The sequence below is a fragment of the Branchiostoma belcheri genome, unplaced genomic scaffold (assembly GCF_001625305.1).
Source record: "Branchiostoma belcheri isolate BF01 breed outbred unplaced genomic scaffold, Haploidv18h27 scaffold4, whole genome shotgun sequence".
Classification (NCBI taxonomy): domain Eukaryota; kingdom Metazoa; phylum Chordata; class Leptocardii; order Amphioxiformes; family Branchiostomatidae; genus Branchiostoma; species Branchiostoma belcheri.
In genome coordinates this window covers 2,188,125-2,212,125 of record NW_017804020.1, presented here as the reverse complement: position 1 = coordinate 2,212,125, position 24,001 = coordinate 2,188,125, and the positions used below count along the sequence as shown (strand labels likewise).

The following is a 24,001-nucleotide window of genomic DNA, read 5'->3' as shown; positions in this document are numbered from 1 at the left end:
AATTTTAATCATTGATTTTGTAAATAAGAGCCTCATTTGCATGGGTTATATCAGTTGATCATATTCTCCATCCAATGACAGTCCTTATACATCATAACAAAAAGGCTATTATAGCACTTCCTACATAAATTATGCAAATGAGGTCATGATTTGAATAAATTATGTTTATTGATGTTCACCTTCACTTAACTTTCAAATGTGGCAAGTATGAAGTTCGGGGTGCAGCAATTACAACTATGGAATTATAAGAATTTTCCATTAATTATGCAAATTAGGTCCTCATTTACATAATCTATATCCTCAGATGTTTTTCTCGTTCTCAAGTAGATGTCACAACTGTTTCATAGTTCTATTATCGAACAAATCAGATTTATAGGATTTCCTCATTAATTATGCAAATTAGCTCCTGATTTGCATAATTGCCATCTGATTATGTCAATCATCACTTCAACTACCTACATACCAAAAATCACGACAATACGTCAACCGGTTCTTGAGTTATCGTCCTTCACATTTTTTTCAACAAATGCTTCTGCAGTTCCAGAACAAGGCGCTAGGGGGCCCAAACTCATGTCACTTCTTCCCTACCCCAAGAGCTATCTACAAACCAAACTTCGTGACCCTAGCATGTCCAGAACATGAGATATCAAAACCGGAAGTTCAGCTGCAGTACCTAGGAAAGCCGCCAGGGGCCCCAAAATCTAATCATTTCTAGGTCTCATGAAGTCCTACCCACCTACCAAGTTTCATTCCAATCCATCCACCGCTTCTCGAGTTATCTTGCTAAACCACACACACACAAACCCACATACATACATACACACACACAGACAAACGCTACTGAAAACATAACCTTCTTGGCGAAGGTAAAAAAGTTTATTTCGAGGCCTGAACCAGGCTAACAAATGTACTGCTGTTGATGTTTCTCTCATGATGAAAGAAGGACATGTACAGATGACTTCCTGAATGGCAGTGCTGTTGAGTGATGTGAAGTCTACTCTAGCTGGTCACCACAAGGATGCAAGATATGCAGTGACGCAATTCCAACATCTCCCCCAGGATAGCAAGGGCTTCAGTGGAATAGGAGTGTAGTTTCAAGCATTTGTTCACACAGTGCAGCATAAATGTACATGTACATGCATATGAGCACATTGCAGAACGTAATGCATCCACGCAAAATCTGTAATATATTGTGCAAACACTTATTGATATTAGCGGAATGCCTGATTTAAGGTGGTACTTTTGTATTGAAGGATGACGTCCCATGTATAGTATTCAATTGTTGTGGTGAAAAAGTCTGATGCAACGTTGACCAATCATCCCATGAAAACCATTAAAAAATCCAGGTTCCGCTTATTAAGTGTTAAGCATTATTAAACATCCTCCTAAAGTCACAGTAAGGCATTGCCAGGGTCCCCCCATGCAGACCCTCACATGTTCCAGACAGTCAAGGCAGACAGACATATGTATAAGAAGGACAGAGGTGTGCTACAAGTATATTATCACAACAGCTCTTAACAGACTTTGTTGAAGAAAAAGGGCCACTTAGCGGTCAAAGAGCACTTTCAGTTACATGCCATACATGTGTTAAAAGGGAAGTAAGCCATGGTTCAGTCACCCAAATGCTATCAATAAACTTCTTGATGGAAGGAGCCCTGATACTTGAGTATCCTTCAATCTATGTATTTGTGTTCATTTTCACATCACTGACTTTTAACTTCAGACTAGACTGTGTCCTCAAACAGTTTAAGACATTAGTAATGTTGTCACCTGTCAATCGAACACGGACCCAGTTTACACACAGGCAAAACCTGACAGTACAAAAACTGTGTACGCGTGCAAGTGTACAAAAAACGTGTTCGTCAATTTTTTTCTGCATGTAAATTGGCCTGCTTTTTTGTGAAGAATGTACGGTCAGATCCTACGCTAGCCCTTGATCTGAACATACGTTGTTGCTGTAGGTCAAAACAGGAAAAGTTTGACTTACTGTAAATCACTTTATATTCGCGGTAGCAAAATTTCGAGAATCTGAGAATTCTGAGAAAAATGGACATGTTGACGGATCTTTACTGCAGAAGAAAGAAAGTCGGCAAATTATTTGATCCGGGTTACGATAAAGAACTGACCGCGGTAATGATAAAGAAGTTACCTTCACGGTACAGAAATGACCAGGAATATAAAATTAAAAGTACCGCGAATATACGTTGAGTTACAGTATGCAGTTTTCATGCCCGTGCGTGCGTACGCTGCAGGTTTCGTACGGTCAGGATTTTGCCTGCGTGTAAGTCGGGTCATTGTCTCAGTCCCGTGTAGTCAGTTGTCTGTGTGGTTTTCTACACGTACTGTCAAAGGTTGTAGTAGACCGTTCCATCAGACAGCCATTCTGCCTGGATACCAGGACCCAAGTACATGCGTGTGCTGGCATGGACTCAACATCTAATGTGTTTCTAAATCGTGCCATTTACTCTCAGAGATGCCCTTGGCCTAAGTGATATTGATGTCTGAGAAAGGCATTCTCCGTAATGGGCAAATTCAATTTCATCTTAAGCTAGTAAAAGCTTTTCATTTAGCCCGGGACATTTCTGCAGAACTGAGTAGAAAATGATAGCATGTACGGTCACGTTAGTCATAACACTTTGTACATGGATATCCATAACTTGCTACTTTATTGCATTAATGTTCGAGTGTTTTTAGTAGCTCCTATGTGTCTGAAAGCCTATGGAATGAGAACGATAAGTTGTAGTATGAGACATCGCAAGATGATTTTCAGCAAAACTTGGAAAGATCTCTGAACTGAATTATTATAAATCACATATCAGGCTGGGGACAATTTGCAGTTACCATGCTTTATTTTACAACCTAGCTATTTGATTTGATTTATTGAAATTGCAACAGTGCAATACACACGGAACAGAGGCAGCTGTTGCTGGAGTTGTGTCCCGCACATAGAAACGAATACTGGACAGACAATACTCATTTTCACTTGAGTCTAGTGGGGAAAGTGGTGTAAAGTGCCTTTCCTAAGGGCACAAGATCGGTGGCATGTCAGGATTCGAACCCAAGACCTCTTGATTCCGAGACGCGAACGCTGCCGTTGCGCCACACGAGCCCACCTAGCTATGCCCTGGATATTTGCAAATGCAACTTGCCGCAACCAAAATCTCCAGTCCCTCAGCACCTAATCAAGATAGAGAGCAAGGCAATGGCATGTTGTTATCGGTAACATAATTTTACAGGACGAAATAGCATTATGACAAGAAATCACTATTTCTTGAAACGTTCCCATCCTGGTAATGTGATTTAGAGATTTGTAGCATTGACACTATCTCTTTTATGATGCCCTTAATGTTATTAATATTTTGTGTTAGTATATTTTATGTCGAGGAAGACTGATAGTAGTGTTTCTCTGTTATAGCCTTGTATGATTATTCTAGATACATTTTATTACCTCCGTGGAAGGAGATATCTTTCCATGGCAAGGTACTGTTTTCGATCATGTTTGTGTGTTTGCACCTATAACTCAAAATTGGTTTGACAGATTTCTCAGATTTTCGGTGTATGATTAGTTACTCGGGTCCAGTTTGTTTTTTCTTTGTATCTGTATTTTCAGGTGTAAAAACTAAAATAAATTGTGCTGTATGCGGTGTGGTTTCGTCTATCAACTGTTGTGGAACTAATGGGCTAGACCACACTACTTTCAGGAAGGGGGCTTTAAGCCTGTATTATAACAATTTGTATATCATAATTGTGATATTACCCATCTTTTAAGTAAATATGTCGCATTACTGGTAAAATTCTTTGTAAAAACAGTTGTTAATGTAATGTCTAGAATTATCACAAGATCCACAAGAATCAGTGATTCTACCAACAGTGATCCCAATTGGAGTCTAAATTTTAAGTTGAAGACAGCCAGAACTTTTGATTTGTGTCACTTTTAGATGAATGGATCAAGTTAAACTTGAAATTTAGGATAATTGTAAAACTTGAAATTTAGGATAATTGTAAATAGAAAACCACCTAACACAATTTAACAACATCCTTATCGCAGACTCTCTGATGACAAATACAAAAGATCAAAATCTCTATCCTGACATTACCCCAGTATGTAAACATATAAGAATTTTGACATCCCAACAGCAGAATATTTACTGACAAGACGTTTAGGCATGGTTTAGGCATTCTGCCATCTGGCAGTCCATGACAAGGCTAAGGCACTTCCGCAAGCATGAAAGAAACAATGCAGAAAATGTGGGAGGAGTCTATGAGAATAAACAACTTAAACTCTTGTAGTTTACGGCCCATATTTCTCCCGCTCGGCGAATGCCTTGATGCTGTTGTGATGAAGTGACCAAACAGTGACACTGCATAGTTTGTGTCACCTTCACTTCTACTTGAAGTCAAAGCAATTGTTACACACATGCATTTGTTTGTTTCGCATAACCGTTAAACCGCCTTTAGGCGCAGGCTTTTAGCTAGGGGGTGTCCAGGGTGTCTTTTGGACGCCCTGTACTGAAAATAATAAGAAATTGGACGCCCTACTTTTTTGTAGGACACCCTAAAGACGCCCTATTTTTTCCACTCCCAACCCTTGCCATGCACACATGCCTCCCTTCAGCCTTACTATAAATACAAAAATGATGGTTTACTGAGGGAAAAAACTCAAATTTACACCTGAAAATGCAGAAAGTAGTGTTTGAGAGCATAATGAATTTCAAAAAAGCCCCCCTAAAATCTTGCACTCAGCACGTCCTCACTGTGCATAGCATACAATAAAGAAAATGGACACCCACCAAAAAAATCCTAGCTAAAAGCCTGTTTAGGCGTAACACACCAGTTTTGTACGTGTAAGTACACGCTGCGTAAGACCGGACTGTAAGGTTTGAACTACTCACACTGGGAAGGATCCCTTACTCTTTTCGATTTAGTGTGGTAGGAACCTTAAACGTGCGTGGGTTGTGGCTCTCCCAAACATGGGCCCTCCATTTAATGTCCTGTCTGAGGGACATCCCTAACCAAAGCTAGGTACTCATTGAGTGAAGTGAGGAAAGTCATGTTAAGTTCCTTTCCCAAGGGCACAAGATCAGTGACATGGCTAAGATTCGAACTCGGGACCTTTTAGTCCTGAACCTAACAAGCTACCGCTACACCACACAATCCAACTTTAAAGGCACCCAAAGTGATTTCGAGGCCTTTATTTCTGGGGTCACAGTGATTCAAAATCAGAACAGCACAGTTTGATTGGTTGTGAGGATGCAGTTTGCCTTTCTGTACCAATATTTAACATGTAGACTAAGTGCTGTAACTTCCTGCTCAAATATTCCCATATGTGTAATGTGACAGACCTTTATTACGAGAGTCTGTATTACAGTTACAGTTGCCAAAGTCTGTTACTGTAATTCCTGATGTTCAATGTTTTCACCGTCACTTCTGAACCAAGAACTTATCATTACCATTACCGTTACCGTTACCCACCCCCTCCCTCCCTGCACTTGCCGAACAAAAATTGCCGGTTTTTCTCAGACTGTGAAATTTTGCTGCCTTGCTTGATGACATTTCTTGAATTACAGTATTGCACACTAACTGCACATAGGAATCTGCAGTGATCTGTATCCAACAGGCAGGCCTTGGGTTGACTTTGTGTAACACCATACATTTGAACTTGAACGTGCTTGTACCCCAATAGAAGGAATTCTGATCCAACCAATTAAACATTGTTTTGATCCAGCAATTCAAGCTCAGTGTGAACATGTCAGATACAGTATGCTGTTGAAGGTTGTTTTGCATTTGTGTGAATTCTGGCAGTGATGGCTTTTCCCAAGCAATCAAGCAAGCTTATGGGTGCTTCCCCTCTCCCCAGAGCCCTAGCACATCCCCCAAAATAGACAAATTTAGGGTTTTCTCTTAGTATTTTCATAAAAAATTCACTGATTTTTTTCATCAACCGATCTGAGAGCACCTCTCCCCTAAGAATTTACGGGGAGACCCCTTTCTAGAGAGCCTTTGCCACTGTTTCCCATCTATCCTGAGGGGTAGGAAGAGAGATTCCGTCTTGTAAAGGATCCGACATTCACCGTAACGCACAGGTAATGGCTTATTGATTCCCGGCCTTGTCTAGTAAATTGTGTTAAATAATTTGTGGGATTAACTTCATTGCACCCCCGCTCATGCATTTATCAAGCCCACAGTCTGGGAACTATCGATTTTTCACTCCACCTAAGAATAAAGACTAATCTCCCTGTAATGCCAAACACTATCAACTCAGAATTGTACTGTACAAGTTAACTTCTGGGTGACATTACTCAATGTGAGCAGACTACTCAAAAGCATTTGAAGCAAGAATTCAGTGATCTCATACCTCCATTTTAGAGCTTTTCTAATGTTTTTTTTTTTCTTATTGATTATAATTAGGATAATGTAATAATTTTAATTTATGGTTTTCTCAAATCATATTATTACAACTTTGTCAGCCACAAAAAAATCAAGACCATAACGTGTCTAGGACAAAAGGTCCAAAAGCAGAAGTTCTGCTGCAGTACCAAGGTCAACAACCAGGAGGCCTTAATTTGACCTTGATCTAATCCATAAAGGCCTTGAGGAAAGAATTAACATTTGAACTTGTAACGTTAATTATATTGCAGTCATGGAATACATGATCTGCATTTATGTCATATCATACCATTTGATTTAGTGGTGCAGTTAATGTGAAATCGCATAAAACAGGTGGTTATAGTATCTGTAATGATTCTGTATAGCCAGTATAACCGCCGTTTGGCGTAACACACCAGCTGTTGTAGCGCTGTAACCACTGAAAAAAATATCACACCTGGTAACACAACGTCTAGCGTTTACGCCAACATTTTTAGAAGATTGATGTAGGTTGTTAGTGCTATTAAGGTTGATTCTGATAACACTTTTGTGGTGAACACATTGATATTACATTCAATTTTCAAGCTCTAGATAGATTCATCCACACCCACGCAGCATGTAGTGGTAGCCCTCCTTGACGAGATAAAAAAAACAGATTAGTTCCACTGCTGGTGTTGGTAATTGCCTTGATGAAAGTCATTTTGTGCCTGTCTAAATGTCCAGCCATCCCAGCAGGATGATATTGCCTGGACCATTCTGCAAAGCTGAGTGATGATAACATCGAGATGTAGTCATAAAAAAAGCTGTGACAGCGGGGCACCCCCAGTCCCACCCCCTTGCATGTACACTTTGAGATTAGTACATAGATAAGACTTGCCTTAAAGGGAATAGAAATAAAATTGTTTGAAATAGCCCAACCACTTGGAGTGTTTCACTTTGAAATAGCTTTAACAAGCTACATCATTCAGCTTTAGTTTATAACTAGTGTTAGAAATTATACCCAACTGCAGTCTGCATTTTGCAGAGACATTTTCGATTGTAGAAGAAAAATTAAGGAACCTGCAATTTTGCAGACTAAAAAAATCAGGCTAGGAGTCCAATGAATGATGTATTTAGAGCTTTTCTGTTAACTATAATATACAAGTAATTTGGCACTTTTTCTTCAAATTGCTTTGCAAATTACTTTGCAAAAGTGTTTACCAACATGCATGTGCCATTGGTTTACAATGTAGATCTGGCCTTTTAAGTGTGTATTCGCAGAAAGTATTTCCAAATTGCAGACTGAACACTGAAACAATTTGAAAGTATTTCGACCACTGACCTAAGAATAGTCAGAACCAGCCTACAAAACAAGCAACCATTTTCCATCAGCAACGATTTGCATTTTTGCTTCACAGATATCAGTATGCTGTGAGATACATTTGATTCATTTGACACATTTGAAAAATGACCAGTTACAAATTATCATTAAAAATCAAGTTTTACTACCCTTTCAGTTTCCAATGGTGCATATGACCCAATGATACTGCCTGCCATTATGTTTCAATACAATGATTATCATGTAGAATCTAATAGCATTAAGCTCACTAGACTGAATCTTGGTGATTAAAAAGGAGAGACGCTACAGTTGTAAAGAAAGCATACATCAAGCCTAAGGTCTCTAATATTCTGATTACAATAGATTGCAGCCACACGCTTGCTTGCTTGCAAAACTACGTAACTAATGGGACACAGGCATCAATTATACTTATAGTTCACCTGGAAAGCCAGATTGAACTGCCTGAGGCTTAGTAACAAATGCTCTGTGACGTTCACTTGATAGCATCCAATGCAATTTCTGGGCAGCCAAACGAAAAATATTCTGGATGACGAAATATGTCTGATATTGATATTTGCTGCCATATCTTAGCTCATTTTCGTCATCATTCTCATACTTGAAGCGTTTGAAATAGCCGGCTTTAAGCTACATGAGGAGCCCCACACATGTAGCTAGAACCGAAACAAGCATCTATTTTCTGTTTGCCACACTGCATTTTTGCCTCAAACTGTCAAAGATATCAATAATTGCTATAGGATAGGGTCCATTCAACTTTCCACGACTACATATAAAAAATGACACCTTTACTTGACTTCGAAAATCCAATTTTACTACCCTGAAATCACCTAGCACTTCAGTTATCCCTTAAATTATAATTCAAATGCGTTTCACATTTATTTAGAATACTACACAATGTATTCTGCATCGCCCTCGATTACAGCCCTCCCTCGAGTGATAAGGAATTACATACACTTAGTGTTGGTAACAATTGGCAGTCACCTGAATTGCCCCCACTCCGTTTGCTTTTTTGCTATCTGCAGCCATCCAGGCCAAGTTATACAATGTAAAGTAACCACCTGTGAAAGGCAGATGACACCAGTCCTTCTTTGCCATTATAAGTTATACTGAAGTGTTACTTCCAGCAATGCCTAAACTTGACTGGTGAGTCCACACCAATAACAGGATGCAGATTGAGGTCGCCTTGCCAGAATAACGTTACTTCATGGCATTTCAAACTGGAGTCCTTGAAGGTTGGCTCGGTGCACTTTGTTAGACTTGATAAATCCATCAGAATTGCGTACAAATTGCAAGTGCTACTAAGGTCTACACAGCACTAAACAAGCTCTACCCACACTGAACAGAATTGATGGCATCTTACATTGTAGTTGAAGGACAATTCATTTTACTTATCACCATACTGTCCTTTTGTAAAATGCCTACTACTGTAACACCTAAATACAACGTTTTCTTATCATCTGCAACAAAAAGAGTGTAACTCAGTGAACATAAAGATTTACACCACACATCAATACTGTCTTGCAGCCACCAAAATATCTGTGTAGAGATAACCGTTTATTAGTCTATCATTGGACAGGCTTAATTGAAAGTTTGCACTTTTGGTTAGCTCTAAGACTGACGACATACACAACTTTCAAACAACTGCATGGATGGTGTACATGTACATGTGTGGTGTAAGTGTTCATGGAGTTATACATGTATCCCATATCTGTACACTCAACAAGCTTAAGTAGATTACTGTTAAACCTCACTTTAAATTTTAGACAGAGGTAATTGAAAGTTTACACTTTTGGTAAGCTAGACTGAAGGTCTACAACTTTAGACCAACTACAACATGGATGGTGTATGTGTGGTGTAAATCTTTATGTTCATGGAGTTATATCCCATGGTAGTACACTCAAGTAGAACTATTGAACCACACTTAAGACTGTGGTAATTGAAAGTTTACACTTTTCGCAAGCTAGGCCAAAGACATACAACTTTCAACCAACTATAACAGGGATGGGGTATGTGTAGTGTAAATCTTTATGTTCATGGAGTTATATCCCTTTTAAACCTCACATAAGAGAGTGGTAATTGAAAGTTTACACTTTTGGTAAGCTAGACTGAAAGTATAAAACTTTAAAGCCACCACAGCATGGATGGTTCTGGTCAGGTGAATGTTAACGTTATGGGTGAACAGTACTAGTCTCGGATAAATCAATATCTCATTATAGATACCTTGACTTTGGCAATGGTATTGTCAATACAATTTAGGGCCTTGCAATACCACCCGGTCTAAATGCATATGCAGGTTATTGCAGGTGAAATTGGAGCTGTGCAGGTATTTCTGATTCTACCGGCACCTCATCTCTACTGGTACATGTTCTGAGTATGAAAGTGTTGGACGAGGTGGATTGTTTGTTGTACTGATTATTTGAGTCATCACCACCTGTGAAATGCGAAATAAGGACCTCATATGATTCCATAACTGTTTGCAATATAGACTAAGTGCTAAAATGTAAAAAAAATTGAACTGTACATATAAAAAATTACCTGCACCAGATATTTTACCAAGTAGACATTACTCATCATAATCCTGTCCATAAAATGTACTGTTTATAGGTTTGGTTATGATATAAACGCCATCAAAATATTGCTGTTCTAGCGCTCCTCTCCTTTTTTTGTGAAATAGCCTGAAGTAACCATATATCATGTCAGTGCCATAATGCTTATCGGTCTTGTGGAAAATTGCTGTGGAATTTAGCATTACTTGCAGACATACCACGAAGCCTGGACTTGATCCCCAACACCATTTAGGTAGTTTGTCTGTGTCGGGGGTTGGCAACACGAGGTGTAGGATACTGGTTAGGGTCTCAGTGAACAGGAATAGACATCATGAAGCATGCCATAGATTAATGTGTACAGACATGTGATGTATCGTAAGGATTACTTTTAAGTCAGTGGGTCCAGGGGCAGGTCAAATTCGATTGCCAGCCATAAAATGGTGCAAAATTGATATTATTTAATTTTTTTGGTGAAAAGTCCAGTTTTAGTCACTTCACTTTCCTATAATTTAGTATAAAGAGTTCTGCTTTTCCCAATCTTTTACTTTTTAGACAATACTAAATATAACTTTAGAAATTTAAATCAAAGTACAGATTCGCAGCTAATACTAGGAAGCCTGGACTAAAGTCTTGATTCTAGGCCCATTTAGGTAGTTTGTGTCAGAGTGTTGGCAACATGAGGTGTATAATCCTGGTTGGGGACTTTCATGAAGTGGAATAGACATCACGAGGCCAGCATACTATACATTTTCAGCCATAGAATGGTGCAAATATGATTCTATTTTTTAAAAAACGTTTCAGTCACTGAACTTTCCTGTTGATAGTTTCGCTTTTCCCATTGTCTTACATAACAACTTTGGAAAATTAAATCAATTATCAAAGTACAGATTTGCAGCTAATTTAAGTATATGTCACACTGTGTTTGTAATGCATATGTTACAGTAACTTTATTACCGAATGAAAAATGCTTTGGTTCACTGCAACATGACAAGTCAAATTACAATTACCGTGTCCCCACATCACTTACATTGCCCATAGGGCATATAAATTGCATTGAAGTAGCTACGTATTGTTTCAAAGCAAATAAATCAATAAATTGTGAATGTTGTAAAGTGTCCCCGTGAAAATTAAAAGACTGAGTCATCTATTATGATTCCAGATTAATAATAGGGTTAGAGTAGTACAATGAAGGTTATACATACAGCTAAAGAGATACACAACAAAACTGTTACTCAAACATATGAATGGATTTTTAGAAATATATTTCAAAATTTATTAAGTGCTTGAGAATGTGTGATATTTTTTTGTGTGTAGGATTAGAGTAGTTTGAATTTATTAGTACGAAATTTGGAAACGTGGAAATTTGAATATAGATTTTCATGGAAAGAAAATCTATATGAAACCGTCTCTGTGTGTTTGAAATTCTGTTTTTATCTGGTAGGACTGATATAAACATGTGTCAGAAAGTTACTTTACAGGATATTGTTTATTTTGAACCATTGTTTATTTTGAACCATTGTTTATTTGTACAATTGTTTATTTTTGTATTTAACAAAAACAAAGTTTACATCACTTGTCTATATAAATTAACACATATTTTAAACATACAAAATACATAAGAATGAGAACTAATGTATGGTTTCTGTCCATTTGTTTTATGTCATTTTTTATTTCTGTTACTTAAGAGTCTCTTATTCTTAGAGAAGCAAGAGTTAGAGCCATGCTAGCTTGTGGTTACTCAATGGGTCCATGATATCCTGTAATGCAACTGCTTTGATTCCCATTGTCACACAATACATAAAGTATACTCAAACCATGATTTATATACCATGTTAACATCTTTGAAGCCTTCACTCAAGCCTTTACTATTGGCGTCACATTTTTATCTGATCTCTTTGGTCTTAATAGAATTTTTTTGCATGTAGATTGCTCCTTGTCCCCATTCTGACAATGCTTGTACAGCCTATTATGTTAGATAAGAACACATTTAATCCAGTGAGGAGTGCTGGTATTAACTAATGTAGGTTACTGTAGGATTACTTCAAGTACTTTACGTATGCTTTGATGCCCGTGGAATGTCATTGCACTGTGCTAAATGTTATACAGATAAAGGCTATTTTAAAGACAATCACATGAAGAGAAAAAGGTCAATACTTGGAATTTTAATTTAGTGTTTATGTTCTTGTAATATGCTACTGTGAAGACTAACCCCAGGGAGCCAGTACAACTAATAATACTGACTGTAAGGGTCTCAATAAAACTGGTAAAATATCATTTGGAGTATTGGATTTTGCAGTACTGCACATGGAGCTAATTGTAGCATATGGTTCTGCTTATGGTGCTGATTGTGGAGCTTGTGGTTCTGTCCATGGTGCTGATTATGAGGCCTGTGGTTTAGTCCATGGTGCTGATTTTGGGATCTGTGGTTCTGTCCATGGTGCTGATTATGAGGCCTGTGGTTCCGTCCTTGTTGCTGATTATGAGGCCTGTGGTTCAGTCCATGGTATTGATTTTGGGATCTGTGGTTCTGTCCATGATGCTGATTATGGAACCTATGGTTCCGTCCATGGTGCTGATTATGGAACCTATGGTTCTGTCCTTGGTGCTGATTATAAGGACTGTGGTTCTGTACATGGTGCTGATTATGAGGCCTATGGTTCTGCCTATGGTGCTAATTATGGAATCTGTGGTTCTGCCCATGGTGCTGATTATGAGACTTGTGGTTCTATCCATGGTGCTGATTATGAGGCCTGTGGTTCTGTCCATAGTGCTGATTATGAGGCTTATGGTTCTGTCCATGGTTCTGATTATGAGGCTTATGGTTCTATCCATGGTGCTGATTATGAGGCCTGTGGTTCTGTCCATAGTGCTGATTATGAGGCTTATGGTTCTGTCCATGGTGCTGATTATGAGGCTTATGGTTCTGCCCATGGTGCTGATTATGAGGCCTATGGTTCTGTGCTTGGTGCTGATTATGTTGCCTATGGTTCTGTCCATGGTGCTGATTATGATGCCTGTGGTTCTGTCCATGGTGCTGATTATGTTGCCTATGGTTCTGCCCATGGTGCTGATTATGTTGCCCATTTTTCTGTCCATGGTGCTGATTATGTTGCCCTTGGTTCTGTCCATGGTGCTGATTATGAGGCCTATATGTAACAGACTTGAGTGCTTGTTCTATTAGCTATCTCAAGCTCTAACCCCAAGCTTTGATACTTAATGTCTTCCAGTACTTAGTTTGCCTCCCTAGAGATGACCTAGATGCATATATCAAAGGTGGGCACTCTGATTTGGTTGAGATCTTTTACGTTCATCCCATTTTCATTTACTTTGTAGACAGAAATCTGGTCAGAATTATGCGGTTGCAATTAAGAAGAGAAAGTGTGTTTCAATGGGATTAACCTACCTTATATAAGTTATTGCGGTAGGGAAGAGCAGAGTACTGTGTCTAGTAACGGTCATTAGTTCTTGATGATTAATAATCCACTCACGTGGATGGAGTCTGTGCTGTGGGAAATGGCCCAGTTTTATGTCCTTGATAGACACAGACGTGTTGAGAATCTGTGTAAGACAGTAAGCCCACGCCAGTTTAAAATGTTAGTTCATTGATTTTGTTTGAAAAGTATGAAATGACTAAGAAAAAACTAGAAAAGGTAACATTTGCAAAGCATAATGTTTATCTTTGCATATGGTCTGATCTATTAATTCTTACTCAAATACATTCATATATATGGTCAGACAGGAGTATAAATCCCTCCTACTATAAAATTGCAACATGATGTAACCCAACACCAGTTACCATGGTGAGAGACGTCAACAAATCAGGTCATTGGCCAGGTTAGAGGTCAGTGTTTGGAACTTTTACTCAAATCACAGTGTAAATATAGACAGATGGAAAAACTGCAACAACTAGGATGAAAAGGACTTTCTTCAACCCTCGGGCCAAAATACATGTATGAACATTTTGGAATTGATTCAGAACCTGAATTTTTTTCCTTCAAATCCGAAAAAAAAATGGAGCGGGCAAATCTGAGAACCAGTTGATTAAATTACAATTGCCACCATTTGTGGCAAGATTGATAAATCACACTTCCCCTCTCTTGATTCTCCAAGTAATTTCTAAGACATTAATTCCAACTAATGCTTAAAAGTAACATACTTCCCGCCTCTGACGTCACTCTTGAGTTTGATTACCCTTGGTAATGACATTACATATTGGGTGTTGCAGTATACTAATCCTAGTCTGAATGCAAGCCTAAGTAATACCCCTGTACTACCACCGCAAAAATTGATGACCCCCATTTCAGTCTAAGTCAGATTAGTTTGAGTAAGCCAGATATAGTTCGTTCGACCGCCTGACATCAGTATCTGTCATTACCGTTAGTTTGCCTAAATAGTTGTGAGAAGTCCCACCAGACTAGACCATAAACCTAGTCTATAACACTTGGTGGTGATACGGGCTAATACCACACGGTGGCACCAAGCCAATGTGGACTTTACCTGATTTATTACAAGTGTTAACGCAAGCTCAAGGCTGTGTGTTACGGGTTTTGGAAATTCGTATCAGGAGGAACTGCTAATGCTTACTGATGGCGGGATTTTAAACATCGATTTTCTTTCGTCTTTCAAAAACACAAGAGAGAGATAGAGACAAGATGTATATATATTGTCAGGGTAGAAACTCCGATCCGGTAGAATCTGCAATTTTAAGATATTCGCATAAAAAGACTGTTAGAACTTTTCAAATTCATGTGCATGTTCCTTTAGTGGATTAACTTGAAAAAATTTGAAAATTAGGGATTTATAAATGAAAAACTACCTAACACACATACAACACTGATCAGAGTCAAACTACTGGTAGAATTTACCATCTGAGTAGATTTCACCAGATCAGAGTATCGACCCTGACATATGCAAATAAACATTGTTAGTACGTAGACAATAAGTGTGTGATGTAATTGAATAAGTATGGTATGTTAGTAAATATAAGTTATTGAAAAAAATTGTACCATTTCACTTAGAGAGGTGTGATGTGTAGTGACAGTTTAAGTCTAAAAAGTACCATTCTCATCGTGTGACAGAATTACAAAGTACAAAGACAAGTGAGCTTGAGATCTAATTAATCATGTATGCTTTTGTTTTTGTTGCTGTTTTGTAGACTGCCTGTTCCGGATCTGTCCCATGAACCGGTATTCTGCCCAGAAGCAGTTCTGGAAGGCAGCCAAACCCAACCCCTCCAACCCTGCTGATGCCGTCCTGCTCAAAAAGCTACAGGTGGGTCTTCTTCTATCTTCTATCCAATTTTAATGTCATTTTCCCCCGAAACAGAGGTTAGACGTGCTTGCATCAAATGCAAGTCTTTTTTTGGAGCAAGATTTTTACGGCTGGATGCCCTTCCTAACACCAACCCAAACACTAGTCTGTTATTCTTTATTTATTTATTTATTCATTTGGCTGACGATTCAGCCAAGGCTGCCCAATTAGCATGCAGGGCTGTTATACAGACAGTTTACTACAATACATGGCCGAGGGCTACTTACAAATACAAACAACATGTACATGAAAAAGAAGATACGATGTTATGAGAGACTATGTGCAAAGGTATGCTACATTCTACTGTTGGGTTTGACTTCTTATATTAGTGAGTCTGTCCAGAGCAGGGCTTGAAATACCATCTAATGCAGGTATGCAGAAAAAAGATTTCGAGCCCTGCAATCTTACAGGCTGACTTGCTTTTCAAGGTGCAAGAAAGGAAGGCTAGTTAGTATATATAGATAATGTTACTGTAAATTCTTGATTTAAGTACACATCACAATTAAATTTTAAGTACACTGACTCGATTTGGGGCTTGTTCAGCGCTCAACAATCATGATATTACGTCATACGAAAGTTGGAGATGTTTGACTAGAACACTGCAACGTCAGAACACAATAATTGAATTGGCCTGGCCTACTTAAATCAAAGAGAATGCACATAATCCAGCATGACGTGTTATGATAGGTACAGAAAAACAGCGCTATCGTTTTGTTACACGCGAGAATTCTATGCAGCACGGAGTCCATTAAAATGTCTTGCCTAGGTCCAGAGAGAGCCACATGTGGAACCCCAGAGGCCAGGAGTTCTGAAGAGGAAATAATCTGTGACATTTCCTGCCAGGCTTTAGGGCTTCTATTTTTCAACCAAGCAATTTTGCATGGTTTCCTCAGTTGTGTATAGTTTAGCTCACGCCATGGCAATAGCAAGAAGTCAGATTCTGAAGAGGAAATAATGATTATGTGTGACATTTCCTGCTTGGCTTTAGGGCTTTTTTTTTTTCAACCAAGCAATTTTGCATGGTTTCCTCTGTTGTCTGAAGTTTAGGCATTTGCAAGTGTAATGTTAGATCTCGCCATAGGAATAACAAGAAGTCTGAGACTCTAAACCTCCAGGAAGGAGTGCATCATGTTGAAAAAAATCTGATGACAATCAGAAATCACAGAAATAAATATGTCAAACCTTCACAGCTGCCAACACACAAACATAACCGAAAACAGTACCTTCCCGCGAAGGATATCTCCTTCTTCGGAGGTAATTATCATGTGTTTGATAGAAAAAAAATGTCAAAAATTCCACATAGAATTTCACATTTAGAGAAATGTAGGGATAATTTGGCTTACAACAGGTGGCTGAAGCAACACATAGTATATTTCAGAAGCAGTAAATTGGCCATGGACCAATGTGAGTGGGTCACTTTTTTACATTTTGTATGCAAAAAAATACTTGTTCGCCAAGCAACCTAGTGTCTCCAATAATAAGCCTTGTGCAGAAAACATGACTTGCACAGTGAGAGTGGGTATTTGAAACCCTACCATAGTCCATATAGTGATTGGTATTGCAGTGACATAAAGGCATTGCTTCGAGTTAGACTGTATGCCTTCACTTTATGGAGCTGTCAAAAGTTGTGAAAAGAAAGTTATTGGAGCGATATCAGGTCATATATGATGCAACAAAGGTCAGCCGTAAATGTCGCTCCTAGACTTTTTACTGTTATGCTATATAAAATCCTAGCTGGTATGAGCCCATAAATAATAAGTGCAGAGTTTGATGGGGCAAGAGATACATTTTTTTTGCATAATCTGAATGTGAGGAAAATGCCAAAGTGTGGTGAATGCATGGGTCTGTGCTCCTACTTTTGTAATGCTATTTTAGAACACACTGCAATTTTGTAATTCACACATTTATATTTGTCACATTATGGTCGCTATTTAGGTTAACCTTTATAAGATTTACATTTCCTCTGTTTCCTCTTTTTCTGCAAATCAAATTCAGGAAAAAAATTCAGATGGCTATCACCATGGTAACTGGTGATGTAGCAGAGACCCTGTGGTACTGGATAACATTATGTAGCAAATTGCAGGACAGCATTGGAGGGGCTGGTCACCACATATATGAATGTGTTTTGAGCATGAATAAACAGAGCAGTAATTTGTTCAGCTAGACAATCCCCATGTCAAGGTAAACATTATGCATTTGCTAATTGCAAAATTATATCACCCTACAGGCCTAGCCCTCTAGTTATGTTTACCGAAGGAAAACATATTGTTTTTGCTACGTTTCCGAAACCATTCCAAACACTGACCTCTGACTTGGTCAATGACCTGATTTGTTGACGTCTCTCACCGTGGTAACTGGTGTTATGTTACAATATAATGTTGCAATTTTATAGTAGGAGGGATTTATACTCCTGTCTGACCATTTATATATATGAATGTATTTGTGTAAGAATTAACACAGCAGACCATATGCAAAGGTAAACATTATGCATTTGCTTTGCAACTGTTACCTTTCTAGTTCATGAAGTTTTAGCTCAGAAGGTTCAATGGCAAATGGTACTTGACAAGTGTGTGAAACAAGCTAGTTGGCACCACTGCCAAATGGGTACACTGGGAGTCATCAGGATGAGCTGTTGGGAAGGCACTTTGTGGAACAAGACAACTAATGGCAAGATTTATACTGTATTTAATTGGTCTCCTGACCACCTCTGCTCCTCACAGCAAATATGTCAGGAAACGAAGTGGGAATAAGTGCATATTTTTGTACCAACAGGCTAAGGTCGTGAATTTTCGTCCGATTCCAAAAAATAAGGTTTCGACCATACTGTAAGTAGCTGCAAAATGAGCAAATACATGCCATAAATTGAAAAAATATTGGAAAACGATACTTATGTCGCAGAATGCCAAAATCCATTCCAAAGGACAAGAAAATGTGAAGGAATGAAAATGGTCTATTATTCACCATGCCAATAAAAAATTTGTTCAACCTTCGAATTCATGACCACCTAGATTTTATAATGAAGGCAATTTTCTTGCCAAACTTTTTTTTTATTCACATGCTCGCATCAGCTTTCGTGTTCCCAGAGGATGTCATCCATATAATCAAATCAACATGGCCTTACTACCAACAGGCTAAAGTATAAAGTAAACATTACATAATATTCTCCCCATGGTTTTCTGTCAAGGCCTGTGTAGATCTGAAGAAGTCTTTGATGAGGTCCTTGAAAGGCCCGAAGAATCCATTTATCATCACCATGATGCAGGTTGAAAGGGTGCACAGATATAGGCTCGTGGTGTTCATTATCAGACCTGTAAGTACAATATACAGGACTAACAGGTGCATAATGTATTTCCAATGTCTCTCAAACTCAGAGCACTACGAGCTGAAGGTCCTGTTACCAGGGCAGTATGCACTGGAAAGGCACTTGTATTAGTGAAAACTTGTGTCTTTTGGCCAACAAGGCAAAACCAGTCGTGACAGGCTGAGTAAAAGTTCTAAATTGGAACTATGCAGCTCCAAATGTGTTACTGAGACATGACTGTGGTGTGATAGATGTCGGTTAGCTTGAGGAATGAAATTCAATCTGCTCTACTGTACATGATTCCAATTTGTTACTTACCATAATGTTGAATTGCCATGCAGCATGATACTAGACTAAGTACATCTTTAGTCCTTGTGAAATATGCCTCTACACTCCCAGAAAATTGAGTTCTATAATGGCATGGCAATGTTCCCAGTCTAGACCACAGTTCATTCTGAGTTATATAACGCAAGCCTGTAGCTATATAGCCAACAAGGCAATTGCAAGGAAGAATTAAGCATGGAAGGTGCAGTCTCTAAAACTCAATAAAGGTCAGAGCTTTTAGAATTACTGCAGCATGTCTGGAGTAATTATCTTCTTCTAACAGACCTGTGGTACTCTCCAAGTAGAGGTTTCACCTAGCCTGTGAAACCCAAGCTCCGGGGGGGCTCCCTACATAGTCCGTTCAGCCTTCCCAAAAAAATTTAGAGTAGGTGGCTGATAAGAAAAAATAGCAGGCAAGCCACGAAGTGGCTCGAAGCCAGCCGCGCAGCGGGGGGTCCGGGGGCCTCCCCCGGAGGAAATCGTAAAAATTAGACCCCTAAACATCGTTTTTGGTATATTCTGAGCAGCTTTTATTTCAATCTTATGGCTCCAAAATTTACTGTTCGTGCACAAATAATTCCCGGAAAAAGGCTGTATTAAAATTGTTTGCCACTACGATTACGCGCGGTCCTTGCGCCCGGCCACGAAATGCAGAAAAATAAAGAAAGCATATTTAGATGTCAATTTGATCGAAAACATAATCATTGGGATCTAAAAAAATGTCACAGGTTCGCTTTTTGGAAGTTTTGACGGTTTAATTCTAGCGGGGTGCGGTTCATAAATGCCCAATAGAAATTCACTCCGCGTCCCGGTACACTGACTTCCGGGTTCCTTGAACAAGAATATTACGAGAAAGAGGCCAAAAATCGGCGTAGAGAAATATATATCTTCCCGAAAATTCGTTTAATTATGCATTTCTTTAATAGGATGTTGCTAAGTAGTCGTAGAAAAAACGTAGAAAGCAGCGTAAATGTTCTGCACCGATGAAGAAAGATCTTCCCGCGCTGCGTGAGCTGCGTGCTGCTAGCCACATCGCTTATCCAATCAGAACGCAGGTCATGTGAGGTGAACCAATCAGAGCGTCGATCGCGCACTGCTACTTACTTATTCATGACAAGATGGCGCCTGAAATCTCCTGTTTTTGTACAGCGATGCGGATTGTGCGTTTTTTATTCCGGGGTTTTCTTAGTTTTGACGCTGATTTTTGACTCGCCGTGATTACGCTACAAATGACACACTAGTGGAGACAACAGATGAGTGATCATTTTACGATCGACAAGAACTTTTGATGAATGAAACAGCTGTGAAACCTCGCTGATGGCGATTTGTTTTTGAAAATTTGTCTTGTGTTTCTTACGGTGTATGAAAGATATGAACACGCTTCTGTACATGTTTTGATATTTTTTGACGTGATTTGTACTAGTTATTTGTAGCAGGAATTTTACTAGTGCCGGGAGAAGTTAGGAAGGTAGCGGCTTGATAAATTTTCGTGAGCAACGAGTTTAGGAAGCAAGTTCCGCCTAGCTCGAGCGATACAGCTCCGCCGCGGATACAACTCGAGCCCCGAACAAGACCCTCCCCCCGTAAAGTTTCGGCCGCTCTGGCCTAGCGCGGGGCGCTCGTAGAAGCAAACGCTGAATCGTGCACTAGAAATCTGCACAGGAGGCTAAGAAAGAATCAGTTTTCAGATCCAGAAAGCTAGCAGAAAATTGTCAGAAGTTCGTCAGAAGAAATGAGCCGGTGGAGTTTGTGAGAAAATATAACGGAGACTACAGTGTTTTTCTGAAAATTTACACGAAAGTAGCCGGCCCAAAAATTCGAGTAGGCGGCGATTTTCGCCGGTAGCCGGCTTGTTTTGAGAAGGCTGCCGTTGGCGGACTACTAGGGAGCCGTCGAAAAGCGAGGTTCAGTCAGGCTAAGGTTTCACCCAACCCAACCTCTGCCGGCACTCACCCCGGGGCGGGGCAAACATATATTCAAGAAAGGTGACAGTGCTCCTCCCCGGGAACCATCATATTATCATAAGGGATATCCATTTTACTGTGGTGGATTATCACACATCTAGTCAGTCAGAAAGGCATTCATTCGGCCACACACCTCCTGCTGACTGTGCCTATTCATGCGTCTGGTTCGCACCTACTTGTAGAACGACCGTAATATGTTAAAGTGATTAGGTTTATAGCGCATTGATGGTTTCGACTGCCGGCAGAGGTTGGGTTGGTTAAAGAAACACTCCAGCGCAAAAAAGAAACCCCAATAAAAAAGCCTAAAAATATGTTTTGAAAAAAATAACCCAAACCTCTGCTTGGAGACCTGTGGTATAAGTAAGTCTTTTGAAGGACTAGAGGGTATACCAGACTGCAATAGCTGGAATGCTGTTACCTCAGTAACATGATATAAATAATTGGTCTGAATAAACCGTTGCTGTACAAGGCAGTATTTAGCTAGTAGGTGAGAAGAGATGAAAGGTCCCATATAATGTTTATACATGATTGTACGTATGCAAGGCTCAAAATACTTTTTTCTGCATACCTACACTGGTGCAGGTAACATTGAAAATTACCCTGCACCAGACAAATTTTACCTGCACCACTCAGAATTTTGGAAAGATTGGAAGGATTGGAAAGAGATGTCATAAAACTAAGCGTGGTCTAATACCAAAATTTTCCCCTCAAAATGCAAGAAATTGCGTCTCAGAGAGTCAAGATTTCAAAATTTCTCCAATATTTTCACACTCAACATGTCATGTCTAACAAAATTGAGATGACAGAAAAAAAAGGCTGGCTAGAGCACTGCTCAGAATGCTTTCATTGTGAGCTCATCGCTGTCAACATCAATATCAGATAAAAAGTGATGAACCATAGATTGATTCGCATCATGTTAAAGGTTGATGATATTCATATTGCATGTTATACAAAGGCAAAGCCGTTTCTAATATACCTTAAGCCCACTTGCCTGATTGCATTTTTGCCCTATGGCCTAATCAATGTCTGGTCAATTTTAACCTTTTTATGCCATTAATGATTGATGAAATACATGTGAAAGCTAAGGGAAAGAAGAAGAGGTTCAAGAAAGACCTTGAGATTGTTTCCTATTTATAACTTGTAACTCGTGTCTTAAGAGGGCAAGGAATCCATTAGGCCACAGCAAGTAATTTTTATGGATGACATCAGCGCACATAATAATATTCACCTGATTTTGGAGAGAAAAGAAACAAATTTTGTTGCCCTTTGACAGTGGTCAACATGCCGAAAATGGGCAAAAATGTCCGTTGCCATGCCGCAAGGTGGATGGCAGATAACTATGAAGAGAGGAGACAAGAAAAGGCTCTGATTTAATGTTTTGTTTCTTACTTAGATGCAGTGATATGTGTATATGACTGCAACTGAATCAAAACCATTTGTACAATGATTAAATCAAAATTTTCAAAATGTAGGAACCTTGTTTTTTCGGCCCGCCTTGTTTTTTTTCGCCCGCTCGCATTAGATTTTGAGTCTGCGGAGGATGTCATCCATAAAATTTACTTGCTGTGGCCTTACTGATATAGGTTGCTCTATGAGCAGGGTACTTAACCCAGAAAAAGATTGATTTTGAATAGATAGTATTAACGCCCACACTTGATAAAACCATTAGTGTGTCCGAATGACCACTGGCGTGTTGAAGGGATATTGGTGTGACCAACCAGGACAAGGCTACACCATTAATCATTTGGTTCTTAGATTTGCCCGCTTCAATTTTTTTTGATTTGCAAAAAGAAAAGGATTCAGGTTCTGGATCCACTCCAAAACGCTCATATTAAAAAGGTAGTGCTTTGAATCAAAATTCATTGTTTAAACCAGCCTGGTGTGTTGACTTCATGGCTCCAATCATAGTATTTAGGGATATCGTAGGATCCCTATGCCTTTTTTTTCACCCTGTCACTTTGTATTTTTTGTGAAAAAAAAAAACAAGAATCAAGAAATTAAATTGGTGTGGCCTAAACTTGAATTAAGCCCTTACAGATCACAGTAACATTGTGGTCTTAGTGTGAAAATGGCTAGCAGGGATCCAAAATCGTTTTTGCAGGTTGCATTGGAAATTACCTGCACCAGACAAATTTTACCCGCACTGCTTTGAATGAAAAATAGATTTTGATGAATTACGTAAGCATCAAACAAAAATTTATGAAATCATTTAAATTCTTTATTTAGCATTTCACACGTGGCAACAACTCAAATTCTCAGCACAACAAACAAAAATCTACATCATTACATAATCTCCAAGCAGATCTGAACTGAGATCTTTTTGTGGCTGCAAAACAGTATTAAATTGGCAAGGCAGTAACAAATGACAGTTCAGTGTCCATTTGCCAAAAGATGAGAAATAAAAATGATAAAATGCCTAAAAGATATGTCAACACACTGCCAGAGGCCCCAAATCTAATCATTTGTAGGTCTCATCAAGGCCTACCCACATACCAAATATCAAGACAGTTCATCTAAGCCTTCAAAAGTTCACATTGACGGATACAACTCACTCACACACACACACACACACACACACACACACACACACACAAATGTCACCGAAAACATAACCTAATTTTGGCAAAGGTAAAAGATTAACCAAAATTGTCTGCTTGGAGAGTATTACGTACTCATACTCATAACATAGATGAGTGCAGGTAATGTGCAGGTAGACATCATACAAAAATACCTGCACCACCCCAGTTTTACCTGCACTATCCTTCATATGCAGACCTCAAGCCCTGGCTAGTTATTGGCAGGATTGATGAAGTGACCCATATCTTCTTCTGGTCACACAAGCCCAGAGGCCACT

At 39.1% G+C, this 24,001-nt stretch overlaps 1 protein-coding gene across 1 annotated transcript in view; it reads left to right on the top strand.

Annotated features, from left to right (window-relative positions):
* Positions 1-24,001, top strand: part of LOC109477077 (inositol 1,4,5-trisphosphate receptor-like) — a 122,976-nt gene that overhangs the window by 13,043 nt on the left and 85,932 nt on the right. Inside the window, exon 3 of the mRNA XM_019778122.1 lies at positions 15,404-15,519. Within this exon, the coding sequence (XP_019633681.1) occupies positions 15,404-15,519 (116 nt within the window). The remainder of the gene's footprint in view (positions 1-15,403; positions 15,520-24,001) is intronic.